The sequence below is a fragment of the Mus musculus genome, chromosome 11 (assembly GCF_000001635.26).
Source record: "Mus musculus strain C57BL/6J chromosome 11, GRCm38.p6 C57BL/6J".
NCBI classification, from domain to species: Eukaryota; Metazoa; Chordata; class Mammalia; order Rodentia; family Muridae; genus Mus; species Mus musculus.
In genome coordinates this window covers 65,704,724-65,731,151 of record NC_000077.6, presented here as the reverse complement: position 1 = coordinate 65,731,151, position 26,428 = coordinate 65,704,724, and the positions used below count along the sequence as shown (strand labels likewise).

Genomic DNA, 26,428 nt, shown 5'->3' with positions numbered 1-26,428 from the left:
GGTTTGCCTAATATGTCTCAGTTTTTTTCCTATCCTCAACTTTGCTCTTTTGCTTTTTCTGTTTTATTAATTTAACTATTTTCAGTTTGGGACTGGCCACTTGATCTCTGATATTTGGATGTTGACCTCAGTGTTCTTGAACTAGAACCTAGATACTTAGTGGGAAGGACAGTATTCCCTGCAGCTCAACCCTTGCCTACCATCTGCTGGTTAGGTAGGTCTGCCCTTGGTGCAGATGATACTGGCGTGGTATGTACACTTCTGTAGCGGTATATAAACATTTACCCTAAGTAGAGCACTAATGACAGACCAAAGAAAGGCTCCTGCCCAGGGTTAGAGAACTAGTGTGTTTATTGGAATTACTTACAGGGACTTAGAGGAGTAGGAGAACTTGGGGAATTGTAAAAAGCCCCAGCCCAACACTTAGGGGAAGCTATATCTCTGGTGTTCTTTGAATACTCTTTCAGGCAGTTCAGCCTACTGGGGAGAACAGTTGTTACTGTTTGTATATCCCCCAGGGCTTCTAAGTTTTAGGAGTTTTCTGGGCCGTTTACATTTCATTTGTTTTCTGTATCTTAACCTTCCCTCCTCTCTCAGAGTTGGAAATACTTGTTTGAAGGAAATCAAAACACAGTGCTCTACTTTTTTCTCTATCTTAATATTTCTGCTTTCTATTAATAGCGCCATGTTCTCTGTGGAAGAGATAATTGATATATCTAATTATTTTCTTCCATCTACCACTGAAGATTAGGCTACTGTGCTACAGCAACAGTTATCTACTCTCAGGAGTTTGACTGGCTGTGAGTCTGCACTAAACACTGCCCATTGCAAGAAATAAATTTCTCTTCATGAGTCACCTAGGCTGACAATAGCAGTAACCTGTGGTTGTAAATACAAATGTTATAAAGACAAATTGACAGGCACATCATATCTATTTAACAAAACAAGTTGGGTTTTTCTTTTTGCCCCTGTCATTGGGGTCTATTACCTCATGTGTCTTTGCCGTAGGCTATAGTAGCAGATACATGTTCCCTCTCGTGCAGAGGGCCTTAAATCCAATCACAAGGCAGTTGGTTGTACCCATGACAGTTGTAGAATGCAGTCTTGCACCAGTCAGCACATCTGAGCTGACATGTTGCTGGTATAGGTCACAGGCTCCATAACTCAGCAACACTGTCAGTGGCAGTTAGCCCCTAGCCACCTACGTACAACTACATAGTACCTTCCTGTACTCCAGCAGTAAGCCAGCAGGGAAAGGACTTCCATTACAGTCCTAGTCTGATTGATTCCTTCATGTCTGAGGCAAAGGCAGTGGTGTCATCAGCATAGTTCTAGTTCTGGCATGCAACCAATAGCAATGGCAGTAGCTTTTATGGCTTGTGGGGCTCAGGGCCTCCCTGACTGATAACTGACAAAAAGGAAGCCCAACTCCTAATACTGATTTTTCAACCAACAACGTTATTGCTCCTGAGAGTACCATTTGCCACTCAACAAGGCGCTTTCATTTAAGCTCCGTAACTACACTCTTTACTGTTCTTCCAGATGCTTTTAAGACACTTGAGGGCTAGCTAGCATTATATAAATGAACCATTTTACAGAATGTAGACAGGATCCCTGAAAGCCTGCTACCTATTCTAAGCAAGTACTAGTTTCTTGGCTGGCTAAGAGTATTTAAAAAGGAAGAAATATTATCCCACGTCCAGAGCAGCATGAAAAGATCTCATTTGTCTCAGTTCTTTCCTGAGTGTTGGGCAGGTGAGATGGCTCAGCAGGAAAGGCCCCTACTGCCAACCTAATGGCCTTAGTTCATTTCCTCTGACTTATGTACACCCCCAACACATACACACAGAGCAAATATAATGTAGATATACAGAATGAAGAAAATAAAAAACTATAAATAACCAGTGTTGAGTACAGCAGTGTGGAGGAGAAACAACACCCCATTTGACCTTCTAGTGGAGTCCTTGTCCATGAGTCATATCCACTGACCCATCATGGGGTACCGGGCTTTTACTTTGTCCCTGACGGTCTCTGTCTTGCTCCAGTTGGCCTGGCTTAGTCTCAGGGGGAGCAAGGCCACATTTGTGTCTGTGACTGGAGCTGGTGCTTCCCTTTGACAGGCTCAAGGTGGCCCTTGCTTTTGCATTAGCTACATCTGGCTTCTCAAAGGGTGCGAAGTCAAGCAAACAGTATTCACTCCTTGACTTGCGTGACTTTTCCTAGGGAGAAGAGAACACTTTATTTACCCCAGATAGGACTCCAGGGGCAGACCAGAGAAGCAGCTCCACCCAAGTGTAGCTCCGTGAACCAGAGTTCTTTAGTGCTACTCACAGGGAGCATAGGTGAGGGATTACTTATAGAAGTTTTGGTGACTCCGAGGCATCCATATCACTGAAAGGCCCACCTCAGCGTGGGTGGTGACTCAGGAAAGCTCCATTCCTTGAGTTCCCCGCACAACCTGTGTATGACAGAGCCAGCAGGAACCTCCTCTCTGGCTCTGTTTGTATAACCCTAGGGTGGGAGTGTGTAGGTGGGGCACTTATCCATCTTGTGAGCTTCAGGAGCATCCTGAGTCTTTAAGTTTATTCTCCTTGTGGCCCTTCTTCCTTGTGGGAAGTCAGGAATGGTAAAAGTACACTTTGGCTGTTTCTGTTAGAAGTTCCATCAGTGAATGGTTCTGGTGGAGGTTGATGGTCAGTAATCACTGGGGGAGGAGAGTGTTTATTTTATAGTGTTTATATTTATGCCTTACATATTGCTCTGAAAACCTTTAATGGGATAGTGACAGACGTGACTTTGGTGAGAAAGTTCCCTTTTGATATCATATAGTGCTTTGTTAAGCAATTAAGACCATAGTGATGACATTTGATTATTTAAATCTGGATGGGATGTAGAAGTCATGGCTGTGTTGCTTGATTTGAGAAAGATCTCTATTATCCTGTGATCTCATTTTATTGGCCAGATCATGTGACTAAATTAAGAAATCCATGATTACCTTAGAGGTGTATTTCCTATGCACAGTACAAATTGAGACTGCCCAAGAGTGGGGATTCCACAGTTATGACAGAGCTGCCTCCTGTCAGGCTGGGTTTTGAATTAAATCTGTGCTTTTTTTTTTTTTTTTTTTTGGTAGCTCCAAGTCAGTGGTTTTCAGTGTGAGTTCCTTTTTGTAAAAGTTTTACATGAAACTCAGTAAATAAAATAGATAAATCAGTAGAGGCTAGAAGAGGCTGAGAATATACTAAAGTAGTAGAATGTGTTTAAGCATGCCTCAAGTCCTGGGGTCAGTCTTCAGCATGAAACAAGCAGATAGATAAAATAGAATGAGGGAAGGGGCTAGGACCATGGGAAACATGATAGCTCTTATCTACCAGTTTTGGAAGCCCAGAGAATACCAGTTCAAAGACAGTATTAGAGTTGGAGTAAGGTAGTTTGGAAATGCTTGTTCTAGGTAAATTTTAACCAGCCCATTGTGTGTTTCAGATCATACTTGAATCTAGTTTCTAAAACTGACCATTGCTTAGTAGACCTATCTGAATTGTGGTACTGAATTATATCCCAGCATGCATAGCTATTTGGAGAAATACTAGGCTTATCATAGCTCTCCCTCCTTGCGTATATCTGAACTAATATTTGGTAATTCCTAACTCTTGTGCTGTCTTAAACCTTGCTCCTGATTATCCTATAGATTTGGCTCATTGTCTCTTTTAATGTCATAGGTACAGGAACGATGACATGATCTCTACACCCTAGAATCCTTAGCCCTGGCCAACATTGTGCTGCTTGAATGTACATGATGTGCTTAGTGAGAAGGAAGAAGCCCCTTTATCAAGGCGCATCCAGCTTGTTTCATTCTACTCTCCTTACTGTGGTGGGATACAACATATTCTCCCAAGTTCTCAGTGCGCAGCCAGTGTCTTTAGTGAGAAAAATGGGAAATACCAATTTTAGCTTATCAATTTGGTGAAGTAAGCCAAGAAGTTTATAAATTGATTTCATTTATAAAAAGACTTCAGTGAACTTTCAGCTAAAATTCACGTTCTTGTGAACTTAGTAGATGCAAGTACCCATAGTAATTTCATACTCAGTAGACACCATTTATTACTTCTGGACATGAAAACAAATGTTGGATCTTTGATCTACATTTCATGCTCCTCTCCGTACCTCACATTCTCTGTTTTGGATGATGTCACCATCTCTTCTTGTTGATCATGGCACTATGAGATGTCTTGGAAAGTTAAGTATGTGATCTGTGTAGAGACTTGAGCAGCTTAAGATAAACTTGTTCAGCAGAAATCTGAGTCAATAGAAGACAGAAAATAAAAATTCCTAAGATTTTGTGTGTGTGTGTGTCGTCCAGAGGAAGGTTGTGTGGAGTAATGGGGCTCTAACAGGTAGAGCAGGGTGCGGGCATCTGCTCTTGCATCTTCTTTGCAGACAGAGGTGTTAGCAGCAGATGTTTAGTAAACAGCAGTGTGTATATATGCAGGAGTCTGGGTGCACGTTAATTACGAGGACTAGGCACATTTCCCTCCCTCCCTGGCTTGCTTGCTTCTCTGACCCTCAGAGTTTTTCCCCTCCCCTTTTCTCTGTTTCTATCTTTCTCTCTTCCCTCCTTCTCCATTTTCTCATTCTATCTTTTCCTCCCTCCCTCCCTGCCTCCTTCCCACCCTTCCTTCTTTGTTCCCTCCTTCCCTTTGGAGAGTTTCTCTGTGATATATTTGCTTAATCTAACAACTGGTTTTAGAATTTTGCATAGGTAGTATTATCAGTGTCAACACAAAAGGTAAAACAGCTATCATAACTGGATTTTTTTATTTTTGTCATGGGAGTAGTTTTTTGTTGTTGTTTTTGGTCTTCACACAAATTTGAATTTGGAAGCTGCTTAAAATATGGAATGCACATATTTTGATAACATGGCAGTAGGAACTTTTGTAGAGGAATGGGCCACATAAAGAGGAAATGGCTTCCATTTTCTGCATTTGGTTGGCAGTACATTGAAAATACCATTTTGCTTGTTAATGGGCAATGGATTGTTTAAATCCTCTCTTAGATTGCTTTACCTGGGCCCCGGGTGACGTGAAAAGTTTATGCACTGGTTTCTTCAGCAGTTCCTGAGCCTATCGCCTTGCTGAGCTTTCTTGTCCTTGCCCCGATTTCTGACCAGAAAACCTGCTTTTTTTACTTTGGAGTACCTCTGAAAGATGGACCTGTGCATCAAGGGTGAGATCTAATTACCTTAATATCTTCCTGTACTGTCCTCTGCACCCTCAGCTGAGCCATACAGAAACTTGACAAACATTGGTCACACAAGGACTTAGGACTTGTCTGTGAGGACAGGGCTGTGACCGTCCCCATTCCAGAGCCCCTTTATTTTAGCCTCTCTATGTACATTTTCTTCATTTCAAAACAAAGTGACAGAACTGACAGCCGTGTTCTGTGTTTGTTCCCCTTGCTGTTTCCAAGTCCATGGCATGGCTGCTTAACTGAAGTCAGTGCTTGATCTTCTCAGCTCTAGATTCTGGTATGATTCTTGACTCATGTCCTTCTCGCCTGCAGTGTTCTATGTGTCATGCATCCTGTGGAGCTACAGTTTCTAATCAATAGCAAACACTGCTTGCCATCTTTTGGAGGTTTTGTTTGTTTGTTTGTTTTTAACTCTAGGTTATCTTTGGAATATGTAATAACCCAATTCCCTCTCTCCAGACAGGAATGGAATCAGGAACCCAGAGGCCACTGCACACACATACATAATCTAAGAGATAGAGCTGTCATTCTGCCTTACCTTTGCTCATAGCTTAATGTAGTAGAAAGAAAAACTGGGTTGATACGGTAAGACCAAGTAGTTGTCCACCAGACAAAGAGTCATTTAGGCAGGCTCTGGCTGCCTCTTGAAATGCGGAGATTTTTGAGAATCCTGATTTCAGTCAATGTAAGGAATAGCCTTAGTCAGTTATGGCTACAACCATCTTGTGTTTATTTAGCATTTAGCAAAATGCTTCCTGGTGACCCTGTGTAAAGACAGGCTTTGTCTTAGTCACTGTTTATTGCTGTGGGGAGACACTATGACCATGGCAACTTTTGTAAGACAAGAAAGGCATTTAATTAAGGGCTTCCTTAAGGTTTCAGAGGGTCCATTATTTTCAGTCGCAGGAAGCATGGTAGCATGCATGGCTGCCTTGGCGGGCATAGTGCTGGAGAAGTAGTTGAGAGTTACATCCTGATCTGCAGATAGAGACTCTGGGCCTGGTGTAGACTTTTAAAACCTCAAAGCCCACCCCCAGTGACACACTTCCTCCAACAAGGCTAACCCTCCTTTTTAAAGAATACTACTCCCCATGACTAGGCATTCAAGTATATGAGCCTATGGAAGCTATTATTCAAACTACCACAGACTCATAAGATGAAAGGAAGTTCCTGTGAGCCTTTCTTACTTTATTTTCCCTACATATTCATCCTTAGCCATAGTCAACCTTTCTTCTTACTTTCTTTGTCACATATAAGTCTTTTTAACTTTACTCTCACTGAGGTTTGGTTTATCATCCTGCTCCTTCCTTGCACTCTGTCTTTGTCCTCAGCCCTGGAAATAAATGCAGACAAAAGTGGAGGGTGGGAGTGGGCACATTCATGACTCCATCAGGTTAAATTTGCCAGTAAGAAGGGGTCACCATAGTTTCCTCTGGATCCTATGCTGCTTATCTCCATCCTGTTGCTTCTCTGCCTCCAGTCCCAGCCCCTCCTGTGATTGTAGGTTAGGAGCTCCTCCCACTCCTTTCCGTGATAGCATGCATCTTAATTTACTTGAGAATTCTCCTACTATTTGTTTTGTCACTAGCCGTTCATTTCTCATGAGTGCCAAATATGTGGGAGGTGTGGGGCAGGGTTAGAAAAGCATGGTACATTGTGGGAAGAGCCAGCCACCTCAGAGGTCTGAGTGAAAATTGAGAGGACAGCTGCTACTCTGACGTTTTATCATTGTTCAATATCAGTGAAAAGGGTTGTATTTGTACTTTATTTAAATCTAGGTTGGAGAAACACAAGGTACTGGGGGCTGCAAATGTGGCTTAGTGGTAGAGCAACTGGCCAGCCACGTCAGGAAGAACCTTCCCTCCCTTCACAGTCAGTCCTAATCCCAGCCACAGGAAACCCAGTGCAGGATGAAGCACTGCTCACCAAGCTCAGAATGTGAACCAAGGAGCTCATGCATGGTTTCTAAGAAATGTTCCTTTATTTACACCTTAAATATAGGCTGAGTGAGAGTGGCCAGCCCACTCAAAGCCTGGGCTCTCCATCCTTAACTACCTCCAAACAAACTCAAGGCATTCTGCACAAGGCCAGTGTGTTAGTGTTAAATTAGTAACTTCTAGTTGCTTCATTATATTAGAAAAGATAGTAAGCTTCCAACAGCTTCTTAGGAATTGGGCCGAATTTTCCCTGATATTTTATTATAAATGAACTTCTTTAATCATGAAATGACTTTTTAAAGTGTTTCATAGTCTCTTATAGACATTTCATCCTATTCTTGGAGTTAAAAAAAGGGGAGAAGAAAAGATAAAGGCTTGTGTTGCCCAATCTAATATTTGTCTTATTCAGCTTATTTTTTTTCCATTTTTTATTAGGTATTTAGCTCATTTACATTTCCAGTGCTATACCAAAAGTCCCCCATACCCACCCACCCCCACTCCCCTACCCACCCACTCCCCCTTTTTGGCCCTGGCGTTCCCCTGTACTGGGGCATATAAAGTTTGCAAGTCCAATGGGCCTCTCTTTGCAGTGATGACCGACTAGGCCATCTTTTGATACATATGCAGCTAGAGACAAGAGCTCCGGGGTACTGCTTAGTTCATATTGTTGTTCCACCTATAGGGTTGCAGTTCCCTTTAGTTCCTTGGGTGCTTTCTCTAGTTCCTCCATTGGGGGCCCTGTGGTCCATTCAATAGCTGACTGTGAGCATCCACTTCTGTGTTTGCTAGGCCCTGGCATAGTCTCACAAGAGACAGCTATATCTGGGTCCTTTCAGCAAAATCTTGCTAGTGTATGCAATGGTGTCAGCGTTTGGAAGCTGATCATGGGATGGATCTCTGGATATGACAATCACTAGATGGTCCATCCTTTCGTCACACTTCCAAATTTTGTCTCTGTAACTCCTTCCATGGTGTTTTGTTTCCTATTCTAAGAAGGGGCAAAGTGTCCACACTTTGGTCTTCGTTCTCTTGAGTTTAATGTTTTTAGCAAATTATATCTTATATCTTGGGTATCCTAAGTTTCTGGGCTAATATCCACTTATCAGTGAGTACATATTGTGAGAGTTCCTTTGTGATTGGGTTACCTCACTCAGGATGATGCCCTCCAGGTCCATCCATTTGCCTAGGAATTTCATAAATTCATTCTTTTTAATAGCTGAGTAGTACTCCATTGTTAAATGTACCACATTTTCTGTATCCATTCCTCTGTTGAGGGGCATCTGGGCTCTTTCCAGCTTCTGGCTATTATAAATAAGGCTGCTATGAACATAGTGGAGCATGTGTCCTTCTTACCGGTTGGGGCATCTTCTGGATATATGCCCAGAAGAGGTATTGCTGGATCTTCCGGTAGTACTATGTCCAATTTTCTGAGGAACCGCCAGACTGATTTCCAGAGTGGTTGTACAAGCTTGTAATCCCACCAACAATGGAGGAGTGTTCCTCTTTCTCCACATCCTCGCCATCAGCTTATATTTAAGGTGTAAATAAACGAACATTTCTTAGAAACCATGCATGAGTTCCTTGGTTCAACTTCGGAGCTTGTGAGCATTGCTTCATCTTTGCAGTTCTCTTTTCCTGCGGATGGGGCTAATGACTGACTGAAGGGAGAGGAAGGTTCTTCCTGATGTGTTCAGCTTTATGGGAGTTCAACTCATGTTGGCCTCACTTGTTGCGAATGGTAGAAACTTTTCCCATGCTACTGTTCTGATTTCCCATAAGCAAGTGTCCGGTAGCAACTGTTTTACTACTTGACTTATACACTCATTATCCTTAGATATTCTCTAACCTGAGTTATTTATCAAGAACTAAGAGTCATTAACTTGAATGTGCTGTTAATGTAGGTTTATACTTGTAGGTAATTCTCCTTTGGGAGGACTGGTAAGCCTCTTGAATTGGGTTAGTTTGTTAGGTTTTCATTGAGATAAATGTTACAACTCAACCCCAGAACTTTACTGTAGTTACTGAGCAATGCTTTCTCAGTTCAGATCATTCAGGTGGAGTCCCAGCAGTGGGCTGTTCACCTCTACCCACAGTACTTGAACAATGGGAGATGGGAAGGAGGCAGGAGTCTAGTGCAGAGTGTCCCGGGCATAGCAGGGTCATGCTGACCTGAAGCCATCCGGCAGCTGTGTTCCTTTATGCACAGAAGTGAACTGAGAATGGTATTGCAGATGAGCAGATTCTCCTGCCAAAGCTTAGAGTTAAGGAACTGTCCTTCATTCTGGACAGAAAGCTCAGTGGGGCCCATGCCGGGAGTAGGAGTGGCATGTTTTCTTTCTTTAGTGATGGCAGAGTTGGGAAATCTGCTTCCCGAAGTCAGACATGGATGTGAACTGTTGTGGTTTTTACTATAATGTCCTTTTTTTAGACTTGGACAAACTTTATAAAAATAAAAAAAAACAAAAACAAAATTTACAATCATGGTATCTAATCATGTGTGTTAGTATAGACATGTAGATAGAAAAAAGATAGAAAATTAATAATTAAGAAAAAAAACTTGAATAGTAAAAATTCATAAACTACTGCATAGAAATCTTTCTCAACCAGAGGGTAGTTTGAGATTTCTCTTCTTCTTTTATTTATCAACTCTTTGTTTTAAATTCAGATATGTGGAAATAAGAAAATTCCTTGAAAAAAAATCATGTTGACTACTTCTACAACCACCCAACCAACTTGTATTTTAAAATAGAAAGAAAAGTTAATTCAAATACTTACTGATTATTAATTATTAATTAAAATGATCTCTGCCATATTTTGAACAAATATAAACCACTTGTCTGCTTACTTAGACTTTTAACAAATATTCTTTTGGAGCAAGATAATAATGTTGATTTAGAAGCAAAGTCATTCTTATCACACTGAAAATATGAACACAAGAGTGAAAGAAAGAAAAGGTTCTCACCTCTGAGGGGACTAGTTATCTTTTCTGTCTCCCATTCTTACTTTTAACTTTATTTCTATGACTGTGGTGTTCAGTGTAACATTTTAAATTAAAGTCAAGACATTTCATTTGGTATGAAACACCTTAGATAGCAAGGTATGCGTTTTAGTAAATACATTTTTAAAGTACATATTTGGAGAATATGGGATTGATGCCTGGTGTAGTGTCAAAACATAAAACTGAGAGAACCCACTTCTGTTCTTTAACTGCTTGTTCTCGTGTCACATGAAATACTCTTTTGTATCTCTGCCTCTGGTTTCTCTTCTGTAAAATTGGCTCAAGAATTTAATTGACTGCCTTCACTCCTTGCAAGAACATTGAGGACAGATACCTCGAAGTCTTGGAGGACAAAATGCTACCTTGTATATTTTTTGATACTAACTTACCTTGTAAGTATGTGCTTTGTGTTGTGTACAGTGACACAGTGTGACATTGTGAACTTTTTTTTAAATGAGAATAAAACTACTTTGCATGCTTTAATGTTAAACTGTATTTCCATTATTAATGTCATATATTTTCTGAACTTGATTCTGTTCTATCTTACTTACTAGTACAGTGGGGAATGTTCATTTGAAATCATGTGTATTTTATAAGATTTATGATTTTACATATAAGATCTTATGTATTTTATAAATCTTATATAGTTTGGTTAGGACCCTGCTCCAGATCTGTACTATACAGAGGACTGTCTTTTCAGCTTAGGAGTGGACAAAAGGAGTCCTCTGTTTCTCCACTTTAGGATTTCCTCCAGGTTACACTGACCTGCATGCAGAACCATGAATAGAAAGTGGGGAAAACTTCCTGTTTTCAACATAGAGGAAGTTCAGTGAAGGAAGGGCAGTCCGGATTTGAAAGGCTTGAATTCTCATCTGTATGCTCCCCATTCCAGTCCTCATCTTTTCTGTCCTGGACTGTTTCCCATCTCAATCTAGTGAATGAAGATGCTGCTAGGTAGTTAAGAAGGCTGTTGTTGCATTGCATGCTAGAGCCTATACAATTCTGAGATGATGGTTAAAAATATATTTGTGTGAAGGAGCCTACAATTAGTCATGTGAAAACTTCTATACTCTGATTTTCTTTGTATTTGCATGTGGGCATAATTCTCAGAGCCTCAGAGAGTTATTGTGTAAGCCTCACCACCATTAGTGAATGTGTGACTTAGAGTCCTGTGCCCTTAAAAGAATTTCTGAGTGCTTTTTTGTTGTGTGATCAAACTTACAATTATAAAGTATAAGGAAACATGATAATTTTCTAGCCTGGTTAATATTGTGAGGTTTAGTAATTTTCAGTACTACGGAAAAGGTTTTACTCCAGTTTCTAAAACTATTCTGTTTGCATGACATCTGTTGTTATTCTTTTCCAGAGAATTCGGTCAACTGTGGATGAAAAAGAACAAAAACAACTTCTCATGGATTTGGATGTAGTAATGCGGAGTAGTGATTGCCCATACATTGTTCAGTTCTATGGTGCACTCTTCAGAGAGGTATGGGGAAACGGCTTGGGTTTTAGCTGGTAAATGCATATCTAACTTGGATGAGTAAGAGGAGGTAGGATTAATTCTACATTAATAACAAAGTTGCCTCTTGTTATAGTACAGAACCATCCTCGTTAACTTGCAGGTTCTTTCTGCTTGGGATTGTTTTGGAATGCCACTGAAGTTTAGACTTAAAGCTTCTTATAGTAACATCTATCTAGCCATATGTAAATATTTCTGTGTCTTTGTGGTTGCTGCTTCTGACTGCCATTGGTTTTTTTTCCTTTATGTTTTCTATTAAGGATGTGACACAGCTCTGTGTCAGTACTTCAATGTAGATTTTTAAGAATTATTTTGTTTAATTTGGTGGGGGGGGCGGTTAGTAATGAAATGTGTGTTATGGTTTTTAAAAAATACATTTTTCCTAAAATAGACTTTGTCACTTTCCCCCTTGCCTTTCCTCCCACTAGCCTCCTTTATAAGTGTATTTCATTACAGTTTGTTCTTTTTTTGTCCCACCCACCTGTCCTTCCCTCATTCCCTTCCTCCTTCTGGCTGATCACCTTCCATTTTCTAATGGTCCCTCTTTCTGTTCTCCTGTCAGTGTCTCATTACATTGTCCTGTTCGCTTCACCCTTACCTTTCGACCTCTTCCTCTCCTCTAAGTTCCTTTTCTACTTCTAGTGTGTGGTGTGTGTGCCTGTGCGCATGTGCTCGCGTGTCTGTCTGTCTATCTTTTATGTGTGGCAAAAAATATGCAGCCTTTGCCTTCTGAATCTGGCTCATTTTGCGTCATATGATTATCCAGTTTTATCCACTTTTCTTGTGTAGGCTGTAATTTCATTCTTTACAAAAGAATTCCATTTGTGTTTGTACCATATTTTTAAAAATCCATTCATCTGTTTGTAGACGTCAAAGCTGGTTCCGTACCTTGACTGTGAACAGTGCAACAAAGATGTGAATATGCTAGCAGCTCTGATAGGCTGACTTAGATCTTCAGACCTAAGAGCAGGGATGGCTGGAGCATCTGGTGCTTCTACTGCTTCTGTGTTGAGGGGCCTCCATACTGTTGCCAACAGTTTATAAGGGTTACTCTGTTTCAGCATCGCCATCAGCATTTGTTTTCTTGATGACAGCCATTTTGACAAGTTGAGATACAACTTCAAAGCAGTTTGAATTTGTATTTCCTTGATGGCTACACATTTTGAAAACTCTTTTTTAAATGTTTCTTGGCCATTTATATTTCTTCCTTCGAGAACTATTTATTAGCTTACTCATGGATTAGGTGGTTTTTTTTATTTTGTTGTTAGTGTTTATTTTTTTGAAGTTCTTTATAGATTCTAGATAGCAATTCCCCTGTCAGTTATATCACCAACACAGACTTTCCCCATTCAAAACGTGGTCTCTTTGCTCTGTTCATAGATTGCTTTGGCATGTAGAACCTTTTTAATTTCATGTAACCCCGTTTGTCAGTTCTTACATGCTGCTGGAGACTGTGTTTAAAAAAACCTTGCCTGCACCTCTCTGCTTGGAATATTCTGAATATTTTGTTTGTTTTCCTTTAGCAGCTACAGGTCTTAGATTAAGGTCCTTGCTTTATTCTGTCTGTATTGTATTGCTTGTTTTTTGTTGTTGTTCAGAATGGAAAATGTAGAAGAAGAAAAGTTTTTTTCTTTTACATTGAATATCCAGTTTATTGGCACTATTTGTTGAAGAGGGTTCTTTTGTAATTACATTTTTAACACATTTAATCTAAGATTTGATGGCTGTAGCTTTCTGGATTTATTTCTGGGTTCTGTCTTGTAGACCATTAGTGTCTGTGCAGTACAATTATTTTTGTCAATTGAGACTCTGTGGTATAGTTTTAGGTCAGATATTAGGATGTCTCTAGCATTGTTCTACATAGTATTACTTAGTATTCATCTATTTGTTAGCTGTTTGTTTGTTTGTTTGTTTTGCTTTTCTTACTAGTTTGTTTGTTTTGCTTTTCTTACTAGTTTTATGTGAAATTCCACTGACATTTTTAGATGGAGACTGTCTTAGTTAGGGTTACTATTGCAGTGATAACAACACCATGACCAAAAGCAACTTGGGAAGGAATGGGGTTATTTCACTCACAGTTCCATACAACAGTTCATCATCAAAAGCAGTGAGGGCAGGAACTCAAGCAGGGCAGGAGCCTGGAGGCAGGAGCTGATGGAGGCAGGCCATGGGGATGAGGAGGAGAGGGCTTGCTTCCTATGGTATTTCTAAGCCTGCTCTTTTATAGAACCCAGGACCACTAGCATGGGGTGGCCTCACCCATAATGGTCTGGCTCCCCCCCCCCCCCCCATAAATCATTTATTAAGAAAAAGCCCTTCAGACATTTTCTCAATTGAGACTTCCCTCCTCTCTGATGATGCTAGCATGTGCCAAGGTAAAGCCAGGCAGAGCAGGGATTATGCTGAGCCTGTGATTTGCTTTGGGTCCTGTATATCTAATCTTCACAACGTTAATTCTGCCAGTCTGTGTGCTTGAGCGGTCTTTCTACCTTCTAATATAGTCTTGAGTTTCCTCCAGGCTTTCACGTTTATCCTTTTGATTAGGGTTATTCACAGGTATTTTATTATTTACTTTTAGAAACTGTGATGAATAAGGTTTTGTTTTTTGTTTTGTTGCACCCATTTTTTTTTTCTGGACAAATTTATTACTGGTATATAGTATAATTGAAGAATACAAAATGCAGTTTATGTCTTAGTTACTTTTTGATTGCTGTGGAAAAAAATACCATGACCAAGGCAACTTACAGAAGAAAGAGGTTTGGGTACCTTATAGTTTCAGAGGGTTAGAGTTCATGACCATCGTGGTGGGGAACATGATAACATTCAGCTAGGTGTGAGCATGGTGCCTGAGAGGTAAGAGCTTACATCCTTATCAGCATGCAGCAGATAGAGAGAGCTAATTGGGAATGGCATGGCCTTTTCAAACCTCAAAGCTCACACCTAGTGACACATCTCCTTTAACAAGTCACACCTAATCCTTCCCAAATAATTCCACCACCTGGGGATCAAGTGGTCAAATATATGACTATGGAGGTCACTCTCATTTGAACAGTGGAAGCTACTTTACTATGTTTATCACATCTAGGGTTTTCTGGTGGCATCTGTAGGGTCTTGTTTTGTTTTGTTTTGTTTTGTTTTCAAGACAGGGTTTCTCTGTGTAGCCTTGGCTCTCCTGGAACTCACTTTGTAGACCAGGCTGGCCTCGAATTCAGAAATCCCCCTGCCTCTGCCTCCCAAGTGCTGGGATCGCTGTAAGGTCTTTTAAAAATAGGATCATTTCAGCTAGGCATGATGGTGCATACCTTTAAATCCAAGGACTTGAGAGGCAGAGGCAGGCTGCTTTTTTTTAAGTTTGGGGCTAAGCTGATCTACAGTTTTACTTCTAGGACAGCCAGGACTATAGAGAGAATTTCTTGGGGGATCATGTCCTCTATAAATAAGGATTGTTTTGCTTCTTTTAATTTTCTTTCTTTTCTCTCAGTGTTCAGCTAAGACTTTCAGCATTACATCAAAGGAGAGTGGGCAACCTTCTTTCTTTTCTGATGTTAGAGGAAATGCAACCAGTTTCTCTTAATTCACAATAGTTTTGACTATAAATTTGTCCTGTATGCCCTAGGCTGTGCTCAGCTATGTTGCTTCCAAGTTTAATTTCTTATGGGCTTTCATCCTGAAGAAATGTTGCACTTGTCAAAAGGTTGTTTGCATCTATTGAGATGATCATGTAGTTCTCTCCTTGAGTCTTATTTATAGGCAGTATTTCATTGCATGAAGTGCTTGAATGGTAAGTGTCCCGCATAAGCTCAGGCATTGGATGCTTTGTCCCCAGTTCCAGCTGGCAGCACTGTTCAGAGCGTTTTAGAAGGTAGGGCCTCTCTAGAGGCAGCATGTCACTGGGAACAGGCTTTAAACGTCTATAGTCAGACTCTACTGAAAGTAAACTTTCTGCTTCATGCTTGTGCTTAAAGATGTAAGCTCTGGGTTTCCTGCTTCTGCTGCCTACCACCATGCTGGGCTCTCTCTGGAACTGTAATTCAGTGGCTATGGAGTTTTATAACAGCAACAGAAAAGTAACTAGTATGTATAAATATGTGTATGAAACAATCCTTACATTACTGGACTGAAAACAGCTTGGTATTTATGGGTTTTTGAATTGAGTTTGCAAGTATTTTATTGAAAATATTATGTGTATATGTGGGTTTGGTGCATTTGGAATGGCAGCTTTATAGAATGAGTTTGCTGTTTCTTCCTTCCTATTTCATGGAACAGTCTGAGGATGCTGGTGGTGGCTCCTCTGTAGAGGCTTGATTGAATTCAAACATTCAGGCTTCCAATTCTGGGCTTCTCCTTGTTGGGAGATTTTATTACCATAAACAGAAGGTGCTGGCCTCCCAGGATCTCAGCATCAGGGCTCTTTCTACCTTTGAGATTACTTTACTTCTGGTGGGGGCCTGTAGTTTTCTCTAATAAAAAGCTCTAGTGAATCTACTGGTGTCATGAAATCAAAATAAGATTGAGTATGTGTTTTGGTGAAGAGTTTTGATTTTCTGTGAGAGCTGTTCTCCGAGAACACTGTAGAAAGAAAATGTAAACATACTTTATCATAGACATGTTCCCCAGTTGTCTAATGACAAATGCCCTAGCCATTCATCCCAGCATTCTTCAGTGTGTGCTCGTCACATTTGTTAGTCAAATATGCTTGTGCTGTGAGGGCTAAATTAGTGACAGCATAAAAGTTGTTGACAATGATTTGGTCGTTAGCTGGTAGTAGCTTTTCTACTTTGGTCAGTGCTCTGTGCCCTGTTCAGATGAGCCTGCTGAGGCCTTCACTTTCTCACACCCCTCCTGCTTTCCTCTATTATTACCTCAGTGTCCAGAAATGGAACTTAAGATACTCTTTTTAGTGTTGTGTACCATTCTGAGCTTAGCGTTCTCCAGTTTTTGTTTTTTTCTATCTGTGTTTATTGAATATTAAAGATATTCCTAGAAATAGGGTGATTCTATCAAATGTCAGTATGGCTACAGTAGGTGCCCCTTACCTGCAACAGGTACATCCCAACAAATCCAGCGGGTGCCTGAGACCTCTCATACTACCAATCTATATATGGTTTATTCTTGCATATATACATGTGAAAAAATTCAACAGAATATTGGGAAAGTAAATGATAATCATAATTTTACTAATCATACGGTGTAACAATTCTAATACCGTAGCAATACTTGAAGTGCAGCACTGTGATCCTATGGCAGTTACTCTGATAACTGACTTGGTTACTGTAGAAAGATGGCTACATGGGGTGCCTATACCAGGTACTATAGAAAGCGTGTTACATAGGATAAAATGATGACTCACACCCGTGGTGGATGGGGTAGGACATCACAGGGTGTTATCACCTATGCACATAAACAACAGTTTGACTTATCACTAGACCACTGTACTGTTATCAGATCACATCGACTACAAGAAAGCAGGGACTTCTTCCTGTGTTGTGTCTTCATGATAAGATTGCTTTCATACACTGGTTTAATTATATTGATTTATTGGAGACAAACATAAAAATGAGCAGTTATACATTTTTAGACAGTGCTAAGTGTAAGTGTTTCTGCGTCAATGGAATCCTGGGATTCAGAAGCCAAGGAACCACACAGCTCTGAGGTGGGACAGCATCCCACAGGAACCACACAGCTCTGAGGATACTCAGCAAAGGTGTTGCAGCTTCCAGGGCAGGTATCTCCAGCTGAACTGATGAGCAACTTCGGAGCCTCAGCCCTGCTCCTTCTTCGCTTCTTTTCTTTGCTTCTTTTCTTCTCAGCTTCTTACAATAAGAAAGTCACTCCAGGCCATAAATCTCATAAAGGAGATTTACTGAAGCGAAGAATCTAGGAGGAGAAGAAGGAGGGGGGATGAATCCAGGGAGCCCTCTGCTAGTAGTAGTGTGCAGCAGGGGATTGGACAAAGGGCAGTGCTTATATAGGATTTCTGAGGGGGCAGAGCTTTTCAGAGCAGAGATTTCCAGATTGGAAATTGGTTGGACTTAAAGTTGTGCTTGGGGGACTCAGGGATTGGTGTGTTTTCCTGTTCGGGAATTGGTGGGTCTCTTCTTACTTCCTTTTCCCTGCATCAGGCCCATGGGTTAGGATGGGAAGTCCTTCCCAGCTTCATTCAGCCAACATTTGCTTTTGAGGCTGCTCAGGGAGGCGGGAGAGGAGGTGCTGCCATTGTGGACAGCACCTGTGGGACATTTCCTGCAGTGGTGTTTCACCAAGGCTGTAGACTGAGGCAGGACAGCAAGGACAGGTGCTCATGAGGTAGGAAAGGTGTGGTCACCATGGACAGCTCCTGTGACAGCTGCAGGCTGAGTTGTGGTGCCATTTTGATAGGAGCCGCCATTTTTGACAGCTCCTGGGGCGGGGTGGGGCTGCATCTTACAGCAGCTGTAGGCTGGGGCAAGAAGGAGGGACGAGCTGCTGGACTACAGTAAGCACCACAGGGAACAGACAGGGTAAAGGAACTCAGTAAAGTGACTCATCGCACTGAGGAGGAGGCTTCTGAGCCGAAGATGACATTTGCTGTTTGCTTTAAGCTTTCTAATGAGCAGTTCTATTCCTTCCTTCAGATAAGCTCTTTTGTCAATGAAAAAGGATGCTCTTCCATTATTTCCTAATTTTATGTTTGGTTATGGCAGAATTTGAAATTTTTATTAAAGCATATACGTTGTCTGTGTAAACTAAGACTGGGTAAAAGAGGGATCAAAGAGATGGCTAAGTTGTTAAAAGCCCTGAGTGCTCTTGTAGAGAGGATCCAGGTTCCATTTCCCAGGGGATCTGACACCCTCTCCTGGTGTCCAAGGTATTGCATTCTCTCTCACACAGAGACACGTTAAAAAAAAATGAATAAAATAAAAAAAAAAAGACTAGATAAAATAGGATTTGACCACATACTTATGTTTAAGCTCAGATAGGACATCCTTTCCTGGTCCTTAATAATGAATAAAAAAATATCACAAGCTAAAGGTTCAGCAGAGGTTTTACAAATTCTCTGTAAAAGCAGAGGAAGATGTTCTCCATCTCCATTCTGTTTCTGTCCTAAGTAAGGGGAAGATGCCAGTCTTTAATAGCAGGATTTTAGTGGTGACGAGTATCTGTTGTTTTACAGGGCGACTGTTGGATCTGTATGGAGCTCATGTCTACCTCGTTCGATAAGTTTTACAAATATGTATATAGTGTGTTAGATGACGTTATTCCGGAAGAGATCTTAGGCAAAATCACTTTAGCAGTAAGTATCTGACTTTCACGTTGCTGATGTATAACTCTGTTACTGGTTGCTAGTGTGTTTGTGAATGCACATGGTTTTGAATTTTTGTTGCCTTCCTGAGAAAATCACTTGTGGTAGGATAAGAGATAAAGCCATGTCTGTGCCATAATGAAAATAATGGATCTGAGGAACATTCTTCAAAACAAGGAAGGTCTGTGAATACTGTAATTTTGTTCTTACTCAGATTGCAAAGAACTGTAACGGACTGTTAAGGAAAAGTAGGAATGCTATTTTATATTTGTTCCCCTGTTGTTTTAACTATGTTTGTATAGTTTATATCCCTAAGCTCATCAGAGTGGCAAAAGTCCGTTTTGAAGCTGTTTGACAAGTGTGTTTTGCTGTGGTTTAAGAATGAAGATTATTCAGTCTAAATCATTTAAGATGTTAACTTGTAATGTTAGTAGCCAGCATTATGATTTGACCAGTTTGCATTTACCAGAGTGCCAAAAAGGGGAAGAGTTCTCTGAGTATGCGTTATGAATTCACAATCACTTTTCTGCTCTCATCTTTTAGTGTGTACAACTTTTTTACAAAAGAATAGGTAATTTATTTTTTTATAAAGCAAAAGTACTAAGATATTTAGAGCCCCCCAGACTCTGAGCCAGAGATACTCATGTAGTTAGTTGATGTGAGCACTAAATCATATATGGTTGCTTAAGACTTATGATTTCTGTGAATCAGAAACTCCCCCAATTTTTTTTGTCAGTTGCCAATTTGGTGATTTCTAAAGCTAATAAAACCGATTTAGAAAATAAACAATTCCTGAACTCTTTCAGTTGTAAGAGATGTGTGTGTCTAGTAGACTTTTCAACTTTTGATTAATTTGTAGTTAGTAAATTATCTTAAAGTTGATAATTTGCTAAAAAAAATTTTCCCTGCCAAATTAATGGTTAAATTTAAATCATTTGTGAGCTAGCTAACTTTTGAGATACATATTCTTTCATATAATTCTATAGAGGGAAACTGAGCTGAACTAGAAACTTATTCATTGTTCAGATAAATATGTAAGCCTTACATTAATAGTTTAGTCACCAAGCCACTGTTGTCTTGGAACTTGCCACTGTTCACAGTATTGGGGTGAAGTAATACTGTAGTAGAATAGTACTGCAGTGCTCTACAGTAATTGAATAATGATAATAGTTAATGGTGAGTGAATATTATTTGTGTTGATCCAAGATTCTATCACATAATCTTTCTGGTAACTCTATGGTAAGTAATATCTTATTGTTTCAGATGGTAAACCGTACTTGAAATATTATTTTGCTTTGGTATTTACATGGTTTTAAGTTATTGATGGTTAAAACCACCACAACCTGATCTTATAACCTCACTCTTACCTACAGCATACAAATATAAAGTTACTTTATCATGTATGAGTATGATGTATATACTTAGTATATATACTTAGTATATCTTAGCACATACTATACATACTATATATTTAGTATATATACTTAGGTATATGTACTTAGTACATCTGTGTTTATATTTTTAAACTTGGTGATCACCTTACATATTAAGTACAACATTTTAAATTGCTTCCTGTAAAGTCTCCTCCTAATTAATGGACCAATTCAAGGTGGTGCTTTCTACATTCCTCAAATAATTCCTCTGAAGACAACAAAGACTTGACTATCTTTTTTCTTTTCTTTTAAACAGCAGATTTCTTGGCCTGTTGTCAAGTCTCTGTTTCCTCCCTTTCTGAAGAAGCTTATGGTTTCTAATCATGGGTAGTATGACCCAGGACAGGACAAATTGCTACAGCCTGAGCAGATATGTCAGCTGTGCAGAACTTACTTCAAGGGTTTAGTGAATGATTGTGAGGAGCTGAGAACTTATAAAAATTATTACCATCATGGATAGTAGAGCCAGCTTTTATGATTGTACAGGTTTGAGGTACAAAAACAATACAACTTTTTACTGAATTAATATATGTCACATTACTGTTTCCTTAGCTGTCAGAGAGGACCATATAAAAGGCAGCTTGTCAGATGTAAAATTGTATACCATCATAATTCAATATACAGAAGGATAGCATTTCATATGTTAAATAGAGAAAGCATACAGAGAGCTTTGAAGGATATTGCTTGTGATAGGTTGTTGGGCTATTTTATTAAATAAAGATCTTTATCCCATTTTTTCTTTTTCTCTCTAGACTGTGAAAGCACTAAACCACTTAAAAGAAAACTTGAAAATTATTCACAGAGGTGAGTATGGATTGCTTTCTATGGAATAGGAATATAGCTTGACTTTTGGCTATGTTGTGGGTTATTTTTCTTCTACCCTTCTTCACCCCTCTCCTTCTACCCTTTCATCATCCTAAGACTAGGTAGGAGAGAAAAAAGGATAAAGGGGAAAGGGGGCGGTGTTATGCTTAGACTCCTTCCTGCTGATTAGGGACATTGAGTTCCTTGCGAACAAATTTGATCTTTGCCATCAGAATATCTAATTTCTTCTTTCTGTCTCTTTGCACACAACTACTTGACAAACTGCCACAAGCTGCAACCAACAATAGCCAGCCACCAACTGGCCAACTACATACAGCAGCTTCTGTCAAGGCTCTGGGATTTATATACCCTCTGAAGAGTCTCTAGAATTCCAAAGTCACACAGCTACAGATAAGCTACAGATAGTACAAAATCATACCCCTGCTAGAGCACAAGGCAAATCATAGTCAGCTGCTGTGGATAATCTGAAGCAGCCCCATATCCCACATCTATCTGGGATTAAAATGAAGACATTCTTTCATTTCTGTGTTTTCAAAAAACCAAACTCCTACTACATAGGAATCAACTTTTTCTCCTTTAGTTGGTTAAAACATTTTAAAATGCCAGGCATTGAGGCACACACCTTTAATCCCAGCACGCGGGAGGCAGAAGCAGGTGGATTTCTGAGGTCGAGGCCAGCCTGGTCTACAAAGTGAGTTCCAGGACAGCCAGGGCTATACAGAGAAACCCTGTCTCAAAAAACGAAAAAAAAATTTTTTTTAAAATGAAAACTACCATAACACTATATAAATTTGCATGAAATATTTGTTTGTAGCCAATTTAAAAAAAAAAAACCCAACTAGCTAAACACACACACAATCCGAGTGCTATATGTTCTGAAACTTCAGCTTTCCCTCCCCAGGAATCTATACATTTCCAGCTAATGTAGTAAGCATATTAGATATAAAAAGTACATTTTCCTTCAAATAAATGATCTTAATTAGAAATAGTTACTATTAGTAAAAAGCCTCTTTGTAAAGTTAAAAGGTGCCAATAAAATTAATTAAAGGGAAACAAATGACTAAAAATAAATCTCTCATTGCCCAGTATCATTGATGACTGCATACAGTCAAAGCCTCACAGTGGCCCTGTGGCTATTCAAAGAAAGATCTGACCACATAGCACCTTAAGCTTTTTTTTCTTTTTTTCATTGTTGGGAATTGAACCCAGGTCCTTGTGCAAGCTGAACAAGTGATCTCTACTACTTAGCTACACTCCCAGCCCCTATACTTAAGCATTTTAAAGTCATCCTATTTTTCTTATGAAATGTTTCCTCTTTACTTTAGAACATGTTTTTGTAAAAGAAATTTAAAACTCACATTACAAACTGAAACTCCTCTAAAACATGACCTATTTATGAAATCATTGTCATGGCATTAATGACCGCTTCAGCTCCCAGTATTGCTTCTAGATCCAATAATGTCCTGAAGAAAGGACTTTCACTTCCCATGTGTCCCTTTTAGCAACAAGGACATACTTTCCTACATGCTTGTACTCTATGTCACATTTACTTGAATTGTCCCTTTCTCTAAGAGTAGCTACTGCCAAGGAGCCTGAGACTTAGGTAACCTGCCAGGAGCCATGTCTTGGAGATATGGATAGAGGCCTTGACAAGATGCAGATGTCACTAGAAAGGATGGAGGGATTAGGAACTTCTGGGTCTATATAGATGTTTTTCTGTGTATCAATTATTGTTTTCCATGATGCTGACAATGAAATAGATGGAATGATGATAATAGAAATAGAGAATTGGAGAGCATAGGGGAAAATGTGACAGTCAGCTCATTGGCACGTTGGTAGTGATTGCCAATGAGGAGGAGCTTTGACTTTCTGTGTGGTGAGCAAAGACACAATCATTCTGAAAGCTATAGAAATGAGACCAAGGGAAAGGTGGTTGGGAGAAACTGGAGAGAACATTTTAGGTCACCAGACTCTCGGGATGAGCATTGGCTCAGCAGTTATAAGTGTGTGCTGTTTTCCAGAGGACTCAAGTTCATGTCCCCAGCACCCACATGGGGGATGGGGGGTTGGGATCAAAAACTCCTGCTCCAGGGGGTCTGATGTCCTATTTTCGCCTCTGAGTGTCTCCTCATACACTTGACCTACACTTAACACACACACACACAAATAAATCTTTAAAAGAAATTCCTTAGAAATAATGGATTATATTTTTCGAGACTAAATAATTTCTTCCTTTAAAATAATCTATTCATAATTTAAAGCTATACTTAATAAAATTAAAGTTGTAGGTTCATGACTGGTATACCTTATATTTAGTTGTATAATTGTTGACTTCTTTTAAAAGTAAGCTTAGTGTATTATTGGATAAAATTCATACCCTATCCTGACTGCTGAATACCATGATTTTATTTGTATTTCATATGTGTGAAGATGTTAAGAGAAGTGTTTCGGCTTGTTAAATTGTAATAGTGAAATGAATTTGACAGTTACATTATAGTTCTAGTCTCTTTTTAGTTTTTATAGACAGGGTCTTACTCTGTAGCTAAGGCTGGTCTCAAACTCTTAGCAATCCTCCCTGCACAATGTCACAAGTACTGGGATTATAGATGTAAGCCACCATCTCTGGCCTTAGTTGTTGACACGTGTTTAAAACATGAATGATAGTTGCATGTACTAAATGAACGTTTGTTTCTTATATATCTGAATTTAAGGTTTCCAAATTTTCAGTATTTTTGACTGTAGTACTTTAGAGTCACTTGATTGATCAGTTGCGTACTGAATGACATGCGTCTCTTGCAGACATCAAACCTTCCAATATTCTTCTGGACAGAAGTGGAAATATAAAGCTCTGTGATTTCGGCATCAGTGGACAGCTTGTGGACTCTATTGCCAAGACAAGAGATGCTGGGTGTAGGCCGTATATGGCAGTAAGTATGCAGCCAAGCCTCCTGCTTGGCAGTCATTGCATAGAGATCCTGTGCCCTTTGGTGCTGAGTGTAAGGGATCTGCCTTTAGCTATGTAGTTTCACTGTGCTAGAATATGTTTCTCTCTCTAAGCATTTCCCAGCTCAAGTTGTCAGTTCTGGAATATTGCTAAGTTATTTCATTGCCCTCCTGTATTCATATTAATTCTCTTGTTTGGTTTTTAGCATTTATAGTCTTCTCTGATTTTCTTTTTTCAATTTAGCTAATCAACCATGTGTTAAATTGTCAATGTCTTTGTCTTTCTTACATCTCTTATACTTTCTTGCCAAAATAGATAGTATCTGTTGAGAGGTATATGTCCTAGACTCGTGAAAGATGCTGTTGCAAGTTACAGATGAGTACGTTGTTACAGGAAGACAGTTACTAGAAGAGTGCACTATGTCTTACAAAAGCTGATGGTATGCTTTAATTGTAATTTCTCACTTCAGGAATGGATGAAACACACCAATAAATGCAAAGCTGGAGGCCTTAGGCATTTAGCAGGAAGCAATGTCTTCCCTCCAGGAAAACAGATGGACGCTGTTCTTTCAGAGTTTCCCTATTTGCCTTACCCTAGTGTTACTTGTATGGCCTGGCCCACAGCCCGGATTATGAGTTGCATTTGATTAGTGTTTGGTGTCTGTTTTAATTCTACCCAGGATTCCAGTTTCTTCCTTTAATATCCTGGTCCTTTAGAGATCAGCATGCTCCTATAAGTGATGATAAGGTTGGCCATTGTTTGGCCTTTTATGTCAGTCTGTACACTGTTTAAATCACCATCATGATCCTCCTCATTGTTGGGTCAATCACGCCATGGTGCATGTGTGGAGATCAAAGAACACCTTTATGGAGTCAGTTTTACTCCTACCACCTTTACTTGGAATCCGAGAATTGAACTCAGGTTGCCAGGCTTGTTCAGTGTCCTTATTTAATGAGCTATCTTGCCTTCACAAACCTTTTTAAAGATTATCTAAGAGCTGAATAAACATCTTCCTCCTGTGTTTCCTTTGTGATTGCTTCTATAAGTGTTATAAAAATTTTAAATCAGATCAGTCACAAACAAGAAGTACAAGATTTTCTAACATGCTCTGGATGGATGGGCCCAGTGCATCTTCAGATTTCATATTTATTTAAAACCTTGAATATATTTTATTCCCTACATCACTTGGAAGTCAGTTTGCCATCAGTTCTGTTCCATACCTCAGTATGGATGCATGTGAAACACAGTACTACCTGTTCTTGCTATATTATACTTGGATTTTCTGTTATTTATTTATTTATCTATTTATTTATTTATGGTTTTTCGAGACAGGGTTTCTCTGTGCAGCCCTGGCTGTCCTGGAACTCACTCTGTAGACCAGACTGGCCTCGAACTCAGAAATCTGCCTCCCAAGTGCTGGGATTAAAGGTGTGCGCCACCACTGTCTGGCGGATTTTCTGTTTAGAAAGCATTGTGTGGGAAATGTTTCATTATTGACAGAATTTTAGAACTGTTCGTGTGTGTGTGTGTGTGTGTGTGTGTGTGTACATAAAAAGACACTTTATTTTAGAACTGTGTTTGCTTGTCCTCACTTGGTAGATGCAATTCAGAAAATCCTATTTTCATTGTGGTAATTAGGAATAAATGGTATAACCGATTCAAAGGCAAGAAATAAATCAATAGACACACTTCTGTTAGTTGGCATAATTGACACATTCAGTAACCATACGTCCTAGGGCATATTACCTGTGTTGAGATGGTTTAATGCTAAGGTTAGCTGGATGTTTTTAGCTGTGACAATATGATTTTATTGCTGTTCGTGTAGTAACAGAATACCTGAGGCTGGTTACTTGTAGGGAAGGAATCTTTAGCTTGTAGTTTTAGGAACTGAAAGTTCACAGTTGAGTATCTCTCATCTGTTTGCTTCTGAGAGCCTTCTGGTTTTACCACGGTTTGGCAGAGAAATGGGAAGGGAGTTGTCCGCTTGCTGAAAGGGCTGAAGGGCTCTGTTTTATAATTATCCACTTTCAGGAGATCTGACTTAAGAGCCCATCATCAATCCTTTCCAAGTCCTCCATCAACCAGCTAACCTCTTTAGTGGGCCCACCTTTTAGTGGCCCATTGTCTAAATGATTGGCTTGTCATAATACTGACACCTCTTTAGACCACGCCTCTAGTACCTGAATACTTAGGAACAAAACATGCCCAAACATTAGCACTGTGTGATATTGCTTAAGAATTAC

General features: G+C 39.7%; 1 protein-coding gene across 8 annotated transcripts in view; it reads left to right on the top strand.

Moving 5' to 3' along the window:
- Map2k4 (mitogen-activated protein kinase kinase 4) overlaps positions 1-26,428 on the top strand; it is a 100,116-nt gene that overhangs the window by 57,208 nt on the left and 16,480 nt on the right. For all 8 annotated transcript variants that reach the window (NM_001316369.1, NM_009157.5, NM_001316368.1 and 5 more), the window contains 4 exons: positions 11,549-11,668; positions 18,855-18,974; positions 21,169-21,220; positions 24,041-24,168. In NM_001316369.1, the coding sequence (NP_001303298.1) occupies positions 11,594-11,668; positions 18,855-18,974; positions 21,169-21,220; positions 24,041-24,168 (375 nt within the window). In that variant the 5' untranslated portion in view covers positions 11,549-11,593. The remainder of the gene's footprint in view (positions 1-11,548; positions 11,669-18,854; positions 18,975-21,168; positions 21,221-24,040; positions 24,169-26,428) is intronic.